At 42.3% G+C, this 14,350-nt stretch overlaps 1 protein-coding gene across 2 annotated transcripts in view; it reads right to left on the reverse strand.

The window, feature by feature from the left end:
* Window positions 1-14,350, reverse strand: part of LOC119496254 (integrin alpha-5-like) — a 59,312-nt gene that overhangs the window by 24,470 nt on the left and 20,492 nt on the right. For both annotated transcript variants that reach the window (XM_037783451.1, XM_037783443.1), the window contains 10 exons: window positions 12,388-12,432; window positions 12,079-12,122; window positions 11,921-11,977; window positions 8,007-8,059; window positions 6,147-6,355; window positions 5,021-5,212; window positions 4,893-4,938; window positions 3,430-3,543; window positions 1,360-1,415; window positions 714-871 (listed from right to left, as the gene is read on the reverse strand). In XM_037783451.1, the coding sequence (XP_037639379.1) occupies window positions 714-871; window positions 1,360-1,415; window positions 3,430-3,543; window positions 4,893-4,938; window positions 5,021-5,212; window positions 6,147-6,355; window positions 8,007-8,059; window positions 11,921-11,977; window positions 12,079-12,122; window positions 12,388-12,432 (974 nt within the window). The remainder of the gene's footprint in view (window positions 1-713; window positions 872-1,359; window positions 1,416-3,429; window positions 3,544-4,892; window positions 4,939-5,020; window positions 5,213-6,146; window positions 6,356-8,006; window positions 8,060-11,920; window positions 11,978-12,078; window positions 12,123-12,387; window positions 12,433-14,350) is intronic.

Here is a 14,350-nt window from a genome sequence, read left to right on the forward strand (position 1 = left end):
CAAATATTTAATCGTGATTAATCGCATGATTGTCCATAATTAATCGCACCTTTTTTTATCTGTTCAAAATGTACCTTAAAGGGAGATTTGTCAAGTATTTAATACTCTTATCATTATCATATCATTATTGCTTTGTGCAAATATGCGTATATATATATTATTAGAAATCAATTAACAACACAAAACAATGACAGATATTGATGCAGAAACCCTCACAGGTACTGCATTTAGCATAAAACAATATGCTCCAATCATAACATGTCAAACTGCAGCCCAACAGGCAACAACAGCTGTCAGTGTGTCAGTGTGCTGACTTGACTATGACTTGCCCCAAACTGCATGTGATTATCATAAAGTGGGCATGTCTGTAAAGGGGAGACTCGTGGGTACCCATAGAACCCATTTACATTCACTGATCTGGAGGTCAGAGGTCAAGATAGCCTTTGAAAATGGACATGCCAGTTTTTCCTCGCCAAAATTAGAGCGTAAGTTTGGAGCCTTATTTATCTTCCTTTGCGACAAGCTAGCATGACATGGTTGGTACTGATGGATTCATCAGGTTTTATAGTTTCATATGATACCAGGATCTTCACTCTAAAGAAAAAATGTAAAGTTGCATTAACGTGTTATTATCATGTTAACTTTGAGAGCCCTACTTCTTCTTCTTCAGCATGACAGAAATGACAAAATGTAGGTTTGAGAGACAGACTGACCCGCAGATAGATCTTGGTGTCGTGGCATGAGCGTTCTCCGTTGGCGAGGCTGAGGCTCTTCAGCAGACTGGGCTGCTGGCTATCGAGGAACAGGGTCCTCCTGATGGATTCCTTCTGGTTCTGCTTCACACTGTCCAACTGAACCTCCACCACAAAGCCTTTAAAATATACACACACACGGTGAGAAAACCGTGAACATGCATGTCGTCTGTACGTCTACATATATGGCTGTGTGAAAACAGCCATAACAAACACATATTTGCACAGACATATTACATGTAAATGTAAATGCACACTCATACAGTGGTAAACATTATTGCGGTAAAGCGCCTTCATGTGCTACTTTGCTCTCCGTACAGTATACAGAAAGAGGGCATTTCTGCGGCCCACATGACAACAACTACACAGAGAACACAGACAATACACACCCACGCACTTAAAGTAAACACACACACACTTTTCTAAACTGCCGGAGCCCACCAAGTTACCCTGTGTTTACGCGATCGCTCTTTTATCTCCATCTTAACTGCCAAATTGACCACAGTGAAGTCCAGCATTCTTGTGGCTACACAAAGAAAGCGAGGTAATAGGGACCATCTGTGTGTGTGTGTGTGTGTGTGTGTGTGTGTGTGTGTGCGTGCCTCACCTAGTTGAGAGGGGAGGTGCTTCCCATTAGCCAGCAGGCAGAAACTGATGCTGACACTGGAGGTTGAACACAGACAAAAATATGGAAAAAAAAAAAAGAATTAACACTGAGCTTATACAGATGTGTTTACACTGATCTAAGGTACATCTGTACATAATTTTTTTATGGTTGTGTTTTAAGGGTAAAGAACGAAGAGCGAAACCCTCACGAGATAGTTAAGGTTAGGCATTGACCTCGAGTGGTTAGGGTTAGGATAGGTCGTCTCGCCAAAGTTCTTGCAAGTTTTCACAGTTTGGGGGTTACCTTCTAGACACAACTTTTTTTCATTTAAAGCTTCAGTAGTCAGTATATTTTGGCATCATTGGGCAAAAATTCCATAATAACCTTTCAGCATATTGTAATTCAAGTGTTCTGAGAGAAAACTAGACTTCTGCTCCTCCTCATGGCTCTGTTTTCAGGATTTAGAACATCTAGCCCGTGACGGGAGACTTTGACCAATCACAGGTCATTTCATTGAGAGAGAGTTCCTATTGGCTTTGCTCCGGTCATGTGACCAGAACTTGGCATTCCTTCACCAGATTTCCAAATGGCGGCAGCGTCACAAACTTTTATAGACATTAACGTAACAGATTATTGATTCATATTTGATCAGCGCTGCCTAGTTTGACCGTTTGGTCGGAGTTCGCGAGTGATTGACAGCCGGCTCTCATAGACGGCAGCTGGACAGCAGACCTCAGATCAGCTCTTACTGCTTGTTTTCCTCCGGTCTGTGAAATCTTGCAGATGCCGTTAGGAGCACCGGAGGACACAGAGGACACATGATTTTTTTCAGGTTACCTGTTTCATGTACTACTGTCACCATATAGCGACCGTTTTATAATAATTATAAATGACTGATCAGCTGTTTCTGCTGTCGGCGTCTTCTCGGATATATATTTATAATGTCTTCGTCTCTGGACAACATGAAACATGACCAATACTAGCTGACATGCGGAGCCTATAGCGTCAACTTCTGATAAAACTACGCTGCAGCCGAGTTATTTGCTCCGAACCAGTTGGTGGTAGCGCTCCTAGTTTGTATTTATTTTTTTTGTGACATTTCAAAAGTTTGCTTAAAATTTGCTTGACAATTGAATGGAATGGATTCACGGGAATAGGACGGTTGTGAGATCACACTAACCTTGACCTTTGACCTTTGAGCACCTGAGATATCACGTTCACAAATATGGTCCAGGCGGAGAGACGAACAACCCAAAAACATAATGCCTCTGTCGCCGGCGCGGGGACATAAAAAAATCAGTCGACGCATGCATGTAAAAATGTGTGTGGTCACATGAAGGGAGGGGACACCTCATGTGCTGCGTAAAGAGTCCAGTTGATGCCAAACAATGTCTCATTCATTTCTAGAAAGTTACAACCCTTTTCCAACCTTTTCAATATTAATAACTCAACCCTCTCTGCACCGTGCCATCTTTCCATAAAACGACTCCACCTTTCTCCCACTTCCTCTTCTCCGCTGCCTTCATCTCCTTTTTGTCACCACGGCAGCAAAAACACCAATAAACAGGAAAACAAGCCTTACTTGTATCAACCTTCAGGGCAGACACTAAAACACCAGCCAAGTCTGGCAAACGCCTCTCACGGCAGTCTAAAAATGTTCCACATTTAATACGATGGTTAACCTGAACTTGTGGAAAGAGCGTCATTGAGATTCAAAACAGGATGAATTTCCCCTTTTTTCTTTCTCACTGGATCTAAGAATACTGTAGTTCAGAGCAGCTTGGACAGGAAACTGGCAAACATGAAGTCATTTGACATTCTCGTGAGGTGAAGTTTGGAGAGCTGAAACTGAACTAAGATGTGCGTTACATAACGTTTGCAAGACTTTCCATGTTCTGTTGTCAGAGAGCTCTTTAACTACTCGTAAAGTCTGAAGCTTTTTGTTAAAGTATTAAAGAAATTTCCGCTACGATGACAAACACTGCATGTTGGATCAGACGGTGTATAATCTTCCTATTTAGATATAAGTAGAGACGAACGTTTTATAAGGATAATAGTTGAAGTTCATACCAAGACACAGAAATGGTTTCATTGGCTGTGATCAGCTCACAGGTCTTCTCCTCCTGGTTGAACATGGTGGGCTGCACAGTAAGAGACGCACCGGCACTCACTATCGGCCGAGCCCTGATTGAAGAGAGACACCATGAAAGAATAAGTACGGAAGCCCGAAATGGACAAGATTCAAACATTTTTTTAATACCGTTATCTCAAGATCACGAGTTAATTATCTAACTACAAAGCAAGGATTCTCTGTCTGTCTGTCCCTCTGTGTGTTATTCACATATCTAGAGAACCGCCCATCCGATCTACATCACACTTGGCGGGTCTATAGCTCAGGACCCCAGTGAGTATAGTGTCGAATGTGGTGCAGATTGGCCAGACGGAGGCGCTATAACAATGAACTTTACTTTAGGTCTGTAACTTTGAACCGAAAGTCTCAATAACAATTTTTTTTTCCATGGATTTTCTGGGTCCAGACGAAATCTATCCATATAAGCCATGTCCATTTGAAATAATGAGATAATTAACTCATTATCCCGAGAAAACAAAAGGTTGTCTTCTTTTATTACTTATAATGTTTGGGTCAAATCAGCCGACGGTAAATGCATTCAAACGGCCCAGATCGAGCTGACAGCGTGGATGCATGTATACATCCTGACAGTGATGGACTTGGTGAAGTTAGCGGAAGGATTTTGTCTGTATGTAGTCAGGGATGTCTTCAACTCAAATGTAACAGTCACTCTCAGGAATTATTCATTTACTTATTTTTCCGGCAACAAAAAACAAAACAAATCAAAGAATAAAGACATTTCCCCACAATGTTGTGGTATTTTCTGTTTAAATTATAAGGGACAAAGGAAACATGTTTTATTCTTCCTCTGAATATAATCCATTTTAACAACCTCTGGGTCTGAAAAGTGAAGCTAATGCTGAAGTTGTTTTTGGTAAAAAAAACGTGTTATTCAGCGTTCGGTTGTACTAAGCTCCGCCCTCTCGTGTCACTTCTGGTTGCAAATAACCAACATGAACTTGAGGCTTCAAAACGGCAGTCAACAAACCAAAGGGTGGCGTCACGGTGACTACGTCAACTGCTTATACACAGTTTATGGTACATACCGTTGTTAACACCTTATTTTGAAAACTGGACGTAGTCACACCGTCCGCTAACTTCACCAAGTCAATCACTGTCAGGATGTATACAGCCACGCTGTCAGCTGGATCTGGCCCGTTTTAATGCATTTACCGTCGGCTGATTTGACTCAAAAACATTATAATTAATAAAAGAAAACAACCTTTTGTTTGCTCGTGATAACGAGTTCATTATCTTGTTATCTTGAGATAACAAGACTTGTGATCTCGAGACGGTGTTACAAAAAAAAGTTTGAATCATGTCCATTTAGGGCTTCCATATATAATAATAAAAAAGAAGGGTCTATATATTTGTTTCTACACTCATACATGCTTTAACATACCTGTATAACACTGCTTTATCGACCCCAAAAGCACCAACAATCAGATCTGCAAGAAGGGAAGGTGAGTTAAACGAAGCCATCAGAGAAGAGGATAACAGACGCCTGGTGGCGGCGGCGGACTATTTTACCTGGATAGCCGTTTTGATCCAGATCTCTGTTTCCTCGCAGGGCGAAGCCAAAGCTGGCTGGGAAAGAGCTAGAAGCCCATTGGCCAGAGAGAGTCTGAGTGGGCGTGTCCATCAGTCCTCCGGCGTGACCGTTATAAATGAGAACCAATCCGTGCTGGTCATCTCCTCCGTAGGGGCAGCCGATGGCCACGTCTGATTGTAAACAGCAAGAACACACTATGTGAACAATCTCATGTTTTCTCAGTTACTTTATATATAACCCATACATATGTATGTACATCTACATTTTAGCTACATGCAGAGCAGCTTACAGCGAGTCCAGCACTATGTACTTAAATTACCAGATCAAAACAACAGCTGCCACAGGCCGAGTAGGACTGGTGGTTTTGTGGGCCAGTAAAGAAAAAAGTCACCGATTATTTTGTGGTGTTTTGTTTTGTTTTATGGAGATTAGCTTCTTTAGACTTTGGCTGAATCATGTTTCAATGAATAAAACCCAGACTGTCAGTAAATCAGTGGGTGTTGAGATAGAAACATATCTTTGACATTTAAAATAGTATCTGAGCTAAACAAGCGCCCTAAACATGAATCAAAAAGCATTTTGATCATTGATTCAGTCATTTATCACATTTTTAAGGCTGTCAAAGTCAACAAGATAACGACTCGTTAACGCAAATTTGTTTTAACGCCACTAATTTCTTTAACGCATTAACGCAACTTTCAATTTTATGATTGTAGCGAGCTCGGTTTGAAAGCTAGAGAGAAGATACTGGTATCATATGAAAGTAGAAAACCTGATGAATCCACTGGTACCAACCATGTCATACTAGAAGGAGGATAAATAACGCTCCAAACTTACGCTACATTTTGTCGAGGAAAAACTGTCATGGCCATTTTCAAAGGGGTCCCTTGACCTCTGACCTCAAGATATGTGAATGTAAATGGGTTCTATGGGTACCCACGAGTCTCCCCTTTACAGACATGCCCACTTTATGATAATCACAGTTTCAAGTCATAGTCAAGTCAGCACACTGACACACTGACAGCTGTTGTTGCCTGTTGGACTGCAGTTTGCCATGTTATGATTGGAGCATATTAATTGGTTAATTGATTGGAGCACACCTACCGTTGAATCCATCCTGGTTGAGATCGCCCAGCGGAGCCAGCGAGGTGCCGAACCGGCTGAAGGCCTGTTGACCCAGGAGGTGGGATTGGCTCGGCTCCAGCAGCAGAGGGCCTCTCTGGAGGTACACGTACACCTTACCCAGCTCCTCCAGACGCCCATTGACCCCTCGACGCATGAACATTGGAGCTCCCACCACCAGGTCATCCAAACTAAGGGAGGCGAGCAAAGGCAGGAGACAAATAAGGAGAAGACAGATAAATACACAAGACTTTAGTATTTCCCCTTTAGCAACTTTAATGTTGGAAAAATCATCTTAGTTTAGCAATGTTCCGCTCTTCATTAAAGCTATATGATGTTTACACTGAGTGAGATACTCAACCACATGACTCAAAAGGAAATATTCTATATTTCTTGTGTCATTTTATACAGGTTTCCCTCAAACAGACAGATCAAATTGGTATCTGTGATAACTTAAGGGGGACCTATCATGAAAAGCTCACTTTTTCAGTGGTAATGCTCAAACATCTGGATATCTGGAGTTTCTACCAACCCACAAACTGTGAAATAAGACGACCCAGTCAGTTTTTTGTGGGCTGTCTAGATCAGAAAACATGTGATTCAACAAGCCATTCAGATGTAACTCCCCTTCCTATGTCACATGCAGGCTCATTAGAACATATCGCCCACAGCTTCAGAACTACCTTTGCAAACGTGCACTATTTTTTTCTCACAAGCCAATCAGAGCAGACTTTTTCAGGGAGGGTTTCTTAAAGAGACAGGCACTAAAACGGGGCGTTTCAGACAGAGTGTGAATACAGGTATATTCAGACAGACAGTACGAGAAAAATAATGTGTGTTTTGAACGTTAAAGCGAGTAAACATGTTCTAGTAGAAACCCAAAATTAGGGCTGTCAAAGTTAACGTGATAATAACGCGTTTTGTTTTTGAAAATGGGTTCTATGGGTACCCACGAGTCTCCCCTTTACAGACATGCCCACTTTATGATAATCACATGCAGTTTGGGGCAAGTCATAGTCAAGTCAGCACACTGACACACTGACAGCTGTTGTTGCCTGTTGGGCTGCAGTTCACCATGTTATGAATAAGCATATTGTTTTATGCTAAATGCAGTACCTGTGAGGGTTTCTGGATCAATATCTGTCATTGTTTTGTGTTGTTAATTGATTTCCAATAATAAATATATACATACATTTTGCATAAAGCAGCGTATTTTCCCACTCCCATGTTGATAAGAGTATTAAATACTTGACAAATCTCCCTTTAAGGTACATTTCAACATCATGGTTGAAACAGAGAAAAGGAGCTATGAAAGTTGACCAATTCAGAATGTTAAAAGTGGCTAAAAATAATGTGTGTCGATCTGACTCTGATACTAAATTAATAGCAATATAATAAAGACTGAATAAAAGTATATAAAGTACAACTCCCAGTGAGCATTTTCAAATCAAATCCACTTTGAATGACTGCGATGTACTGTACATACCACGCTCAGAATCAGTTCATTCAGATGATAAATAGTCATTTCTTTTAATTGTGTGCCTCTGCCAGTGAAAGAGAAGTGAAACTGACCGAAGGAGAACTGTATACTGAGAGGAACTACAGACAGAATGAGAGTATTTTCAGAAATGTTCCTGACACATTAGAGAGTGACCGGATCACTGAACTGCAGCGTGGGAAACTTCCAAAAAGTCCCCGTTGTCTCCGTTTCAGTGACCTCATGCTTTACCTTTAGTCTCTTGTTTTAGCTCACTTTTCCGTTCTCTGTCATTTCATTTCATTTTGTCACCCTTTCCCCATTTTTTTGCCATCACATGTCTCACCGTCACTCCATCCACTCACCCATCGTTGTTGATGTCGGTGGCTGCCACTGCGTAGCCGAAGTAGGACCCCATCTGGAACGCATTACAAACAAGACCCAGTTAGCCTGTAATCACACCATGCTGCGTAGATCCCTTTCTTTTCTTTCATTTTCTCTCTCTCTCTCTTTTTTGTACCTTCCACCACCACCCCCAGAAGCTTTCCTCTTCAATCTCTCAATCCCACAATGCCCTGGGATCTCCTCCTCTCCCTTTTCATGGAGCTCAGCGTTAGAGCTTCTGTGAGCTCGAGGAGAGGTAGGGGGTCCTCAAACTGCTTTAAAAACTCACTCAGAGAAAACTCATGGGGCTTGGGTTTTTCCGGTTTAATTTCATACCACGTATGATAAATTAGGGTCACGTTACATTCTCGGGTGACTCTCACTTCAAAGTGGTTAGTAGCCATACGCAGAAAAACGAATGTGGAGACCCTTGTGAAAAACAAGACTGGATATTGGGGTTGTCTTCCTGCATCACACGTGCAAAACAGCTCACATCAACAAACCGAGTCTTGGGAAAGTTCAAATTCACTGTGACACCCTGTAGGAGCACCGATATGCCAGATACATTCACACTCTTAGAAATATGATCAACACTTCCTGTAGAGCTGAACCACCGGGAATGTTCATCCGAGGTGAGGTGAGATCGTTGCCTGGGTCCAGACCGTAGCATTAGAATTAGGAGTAGAACGGAAATTCCCATTCAAATCAACGCAGCAGGATGGCCGACAGCCGTTGTATCAGGCTGACTTACGTATAAACTAAATTGACTTGTGGCAAGTCGCGGATTCTGAGGTGAGGTTTTGCAGTAACGACTAAATGAGCAGAGGAGTAGTAACGTTACGAAGCACAGAGAGTAAATGAGTCACATTTAACAACTTAATGCTTCATCCACACAGTAGAGGAAGTTATCGCTATCACCAGATGAGTGACTACTTTGTTCAGCTCGTTTTCTGTATTCTGAATCTGCCCACTCCACCGAGTTTGAGTTGACTGATTCGTCCTGCATCATGGCGTGAAACAGCGGTTTCTTGGTTAAAAAGTAATGAGCGTCGCGGGGGTGGTGGGACGACGACTAACGGTTAGCCAATCAGTGCCAGGGGCGGGACTAACGGACTAAAGTAGACAGCATGACTTCTTAATATCACCCGACATCCGCCCCGCTCTTTAAACCCCGGCAAGACCAGTGGCCACGAATCAGAGTCGATTTAAAATGCCGTATGATTCAGGAGGTTACGTTGGTCTCTAGTGATTGGTCAGGAAAATCAAGCATACAAGAAATGAATATACTGTATCATATAGAATAGAACCAGAGCAGCCCTACTACTCTCCCCATAATGGTCTGATACCTCCAGACAGCAAAATCCCTGATGCCTGACACATTTCTATTGTCTCATAAATATCATCATCATATCGCCCAACCCAGTAACAAGTATAAACAAGTATAAACAAGTATAAACAAGTATAAACAAGTATAACGTCTGCAATTTTGGACACAACAGGAGTTGTTAAGCAAATGAAACATGGCTGAACGGAGAAAATAGAGTTTACTGGCATAACAAATGACAGAATTTGAGGTTTAATTCAACAAACAACAGGGCCTCTTGCACAAATACCCTCCGGTGTGTTTTTGCAGCTGACTTTGACTACACAGTCCCACAGCACCCACAGAGGGACCAGCGTTCACCCACAGAGAGCAGAGAGTCCGTCAGCCAGGAGTTTACCTCAGATCACTCTCGCTATGACTTAACAGTTTACTCAGCGCCCTCCGCCCTGAGCCTGACACCTCTGAGAGTCACTGATGACCTCCCACACTGAAGAGTCACACACACATTTTCCCATGTGGACACAGTCACATGCCATTACATCATGCAATACCTACACAACTAAGCCTTGTGAAACTACACAAAAAAAGTAACTGATAAGTCAGTTCCCCCATGGTTTAGCCATGATATCACATATATTGGATATATGAGCAAGAGGGTCTGAGTTCAAGGCGCAATGTTAAGAAGAAGTAGTATGTCCCAATTTTAATGCGTACTGCATGCAACAGTGCGTTCTTTGCAGCTGCAGTATGTACTAAAAATAAAAAAGTATGCCATTTGGAACGCAACCTGCGTTCTTCAAGCTATTCTTATTACGACTATGCACGAGAACAGACACTGACGCCGTAAACAGGCAAGAGTCCATGTGTCACAAACTGTAGTAAAATCCCCAATTGAGATGTATATTCTGAATGCACTGTATAGATGTCCAAAGAACGCTCCTAAAATCAGAATAATATCAGCATATCCCACATGCCTTAATCAGAAATTGATCCATTCGGAGCATGTCATTGCACCCTATTCTTCTGTAGTGTTTTAATGGAACTCAACTGGAGAATTAGCGCCAGCAACTATTTATCTTTCCTTATTACACAGCTTTGTTGATTATGTGATTCTGATTGGTCAATCACGCCGTTCTACGGTCTGTTAGTTCTTTATAGCAGACCGTTGCTATGTATAAGAGATCGTTGCTATGGACGCAGTTCTGATGTCGGACTCTGGTGGACCATTTTTGTGTCAAATTATTGACTTCTTAAATAAGTAGCTGTGTAATAAGCGCGATAATGTACAGCTAGCGGGTCATTGTTGTGAAATAAACCCCTTCAGTGTTTACATCGAGGTCCACTGGATCACCCTGTCGGGATTTATTTAACAACAATGACCGGCTCGCTGTACATTATCCCTTACGTGTCCAACTGCTAATATTCACATGATAGTAGTGGATGAAAACGTTAATGCTATTTGTTTTGCCAACTTTCTGGAAATTCTGTTAAAGGAACAGTGTGTAACATTTTGGGGGATCTGTTAACAGAAATGGATAATAATAATAATATTCATAATTCTATAATCTTTTCTTTAGTGTATAATAACCTGAAACTAAGAATCGTGTTTTCGTTAGCTTAGAATGAGCCCTTCATATCTACATAGAGAGCGGGTCTTCCGCCATGTTTCTACAGTCGCCCAGAACGGACAAACCAGACACTAGCTAGGGAGAGCCTTTCACGTTTTTACGTTACCTGAAGGCCACCGTAGTTTGTGAAACTGCGGTAACGTTCGCCGCAGAGTGCAAAACCGCGGTGCCTCTGAGCGAGGCGAACGGCGTTACCACAATGTTGCACTCGGCAGCTCACGGTACCACAGTCTTGGAAAGAGAGGAGTGAGCGGAGGGGTTGGTTGCTACCACACTGCTAGATGAGTCAGAAAGCTATTTTCAGTTACAGTTGGTGACATTTTGTTTTAAAAATAATTTTGAAATTTTTTTTTTAAATCTGTGGGTTATATTTCAAGAAATATGACTAAATGCTCAGCTGGTGTCTTACTGACAAATGCTGTCACTCTTCAGGACTTTCCATTTCAACATCACATGCTGACTCAATACAGTCAGAAGGTCAGATGATGTCATTCTGCGTAATAAATAGCCATGTGCTTCGGTTTGTTGTACGGAGTGTGTGCATTTTCGTAGCAATGGGCTGTCGGAACAATGGGCTGTCGGAGCAATGGGCTGTCGGAACAATGGGCGGTCCCCCGGACTAACAACAACAACAACCATTTTCTTTTGTTCTAGTCAAATGACCACAGAAAGCACTTCAATGTCTGTTCTACTCCTATTCTGTTTCTATGACGTGAACACAATCCTGGTCTGCAGTTTCTGGGTTTGTTTTCCAGCTTTTAGAAACCATGAGCTGTGCGTACTGTAAGCTCGACCTCTGACCCCGGTATAGGCCTCCTCTCCACGGGGCAAATTCCTTCATCTTCAGCCCTCCTTTAACACATGTGACTTTAAAAGTGTACCCACATAAGAGGATAGGAGCCAGGCTATTACAGAAAATCCCCCCAGCCAGATGTGCACATACCTGCTCCCCTGTCAGGTTGAGCAGAGACGTCAGATCCCTTCCGTTTAATATGGACACCTATATCGACAAAGACAAAAGTCATTAGTATACTGCATGAATGTTTTGTAGACTGTTTGCACTGTAAAATGGTGTTAAATGAAAATGTGGGGAGTCCTTACTACACCATACAGCATGAGTCCTTTTGGAACTCCTGTGATGAAATCTGCGACAAGGAAATCAGAAGGTGAGGAGGGGTCATTTCAAAACAACACTGATAACTAAGAACTGTTGTGACCAACCAACAATGATTCTTTGGGTCTCTAAGAGTTCCTGCTTCCTGAAAGACTTAGTAATCCGTTCCCATCACAACACAATCATGTGTGTTGAGACCGAGCAGTTCAATATTTGACAGAGGTCGGGGTGGGGGTCAGTAAACCCTGTACTCAGCCATGCATTTCAGCTCTCTGTACTGTAAATATGACCCTCACCTTCCTCATCATCCCCGCTGAACTCGCCACCAGCCACAGAGTAACCTGCAGGAGAAATGAAGACAACAATAAGAGTGTGAATGAGAGGAAACAGCTGAGGTTGGAAATGACGGATACATGATACTGTATCACACTGAAATTACAAGTTACACAAAGATGTTTGAACTTGGAGTGCGTTACAATGATGATTATTATAAGTAATGTAGGCCTACTGCAGCACTAGTGTATTTTAGTTGTAGTTACTAGTAGAAGAAAAATCCTTCACACATTGGCGATCATCAACTGTAAAAGAGTATTACTTATAACATCTTCCAATGTCTATAACAGTGTCTTATTCACAATGGAATAATCTTGCTTGTCAAAACCTGGCACCTACACTACCCACAATGCAACTCAACCACCGACAGTTCGGTTAGAGATTCAGGTGCATTATGCAGCGGCTAATGTAGCCTTGAGCCGCTAGACTCAAGAAGAGCAGGCCAAAGGTGGCTGGTAAGCTCACTTCTTTCTAAGTCCACATCCAAAACTGCCAGCAGTTGAGGTGCATTGTGGGTAATATAGGCACCAGATTTAATTTTATTGAAGTGCGATGCAAAATCGATGGGGTACTCTTAAAACCTAATATATTGTGGGTAACAAAGACTGGAAGAGGAGGGGTGTCATGTGCCAAAACAAATCTTATAACACAAATATTCCTCAGCCACCTGGAAGGGGGTCACCAGGGCTGAAAGTAGGCCGGTATGGTCTGTTACTCGGTAACACTAAAAGATTCAGTACCGGTAGGAAGAAGGGACAGCAGCTACCTGCCAAAAACCCACATACAACCCGTCACGATTGCATTTCCAACAAGAAAACACATCTGCTAACATCAGGTTAACATACAGTTAGTTACCTCCGCCACGGAGGTTATGTTTTTGGTTTGGTTTGTCTGTTTGTTTTGTACATTAAGGTCTTTTCAGACGGGGGAGCGACACCCCGCCTGCGTACTCGCTTGGATCCGCGAGGTGTGACTGCGCTCCTCATGCTCCGTGAGTAAAGGGCAGGCGCTATGTGTGGCAACCATAGAAATGGCATCTTTGCACTACTGTAGGCTACGTATCCCTGCTAGTACAACCGTGTGGTGTATCAAATATCCCTAATCACAGCTCCATGTTCTGACACATGTGGCCATGCTGTTTCACTTTCATTAACAATGGAGAGAGGGCATCTGTGATGCATTCATGTGGTGTTGGAATAATCGGAAATACGAGTTCCCGACTGGTAAAATTCACATGAGTGCCTCCTTAATTTGGAACAACTCAAAACTTGAAAAATTTACAAATGATTCTGCAGCACTTTCACCATTTAAATGAATAATTAGCTATACATGATGTCAAATGTTTCTGATTTTTTTCTACACCATACAGGCGTTGAATCGTGTGTTCAGGGATGATGACGCTGGGGGTGGGAGGAGAACGATATCAAGCGATGAAGGTGGGGTAGCCTATTAGTACCTGCAACAACTTCAATCTACTTCCCCCTACACCCTACAGTACTTCCCTATAGTGTGGCCCTAAAAGGCCCCACAGTGTGAATGTTTGGAAGAAGTTAATGACGGAGTGTCAATTTTGCTACTTAAAGTGGGGCAAAAGAAAAAGCAAAACGTTTGTCCTGAGGGTAGCACTACAGAAAGGGCCATCGAGTTGTAATAATCATACATTTATTTCCCTGTGAGAGCCTGATTGTGCTCAGTAGATTGAGTCATGTCATGAGTCATGAGAGTGGAACAAGAGGAAAGTTCAAGAGGCTGAATATCACCAGCAAAGCTATTGCATTCCAACAGTTGTTTTTCAGTTTTCTGTGTACAAAGTTGACGATTTGATATGAGGGTGGTGTTCGTGGAAAGATCATGACGTGTCCAAAATGGAAAGAATTCTTCCTCCGGGGAGTACGAATGTGATGAGAGAAATTTAGAAAGCCAGTT

The sequence above is a fragment of the Sebastes umbrosus genome, chromosome 1, assembly GCF_015220745.1.
Source record: "Sebastes umbrosus isolate fSebUmb1 chromosome 1, fSebUmb1.pri, whole genome shotgun sequence".
NCBI lineage: Eukaryota > Metazoa > Chordata > Actinopteri > Perciformes > Sebastidae > Sebastes > Sebastes umbrosus.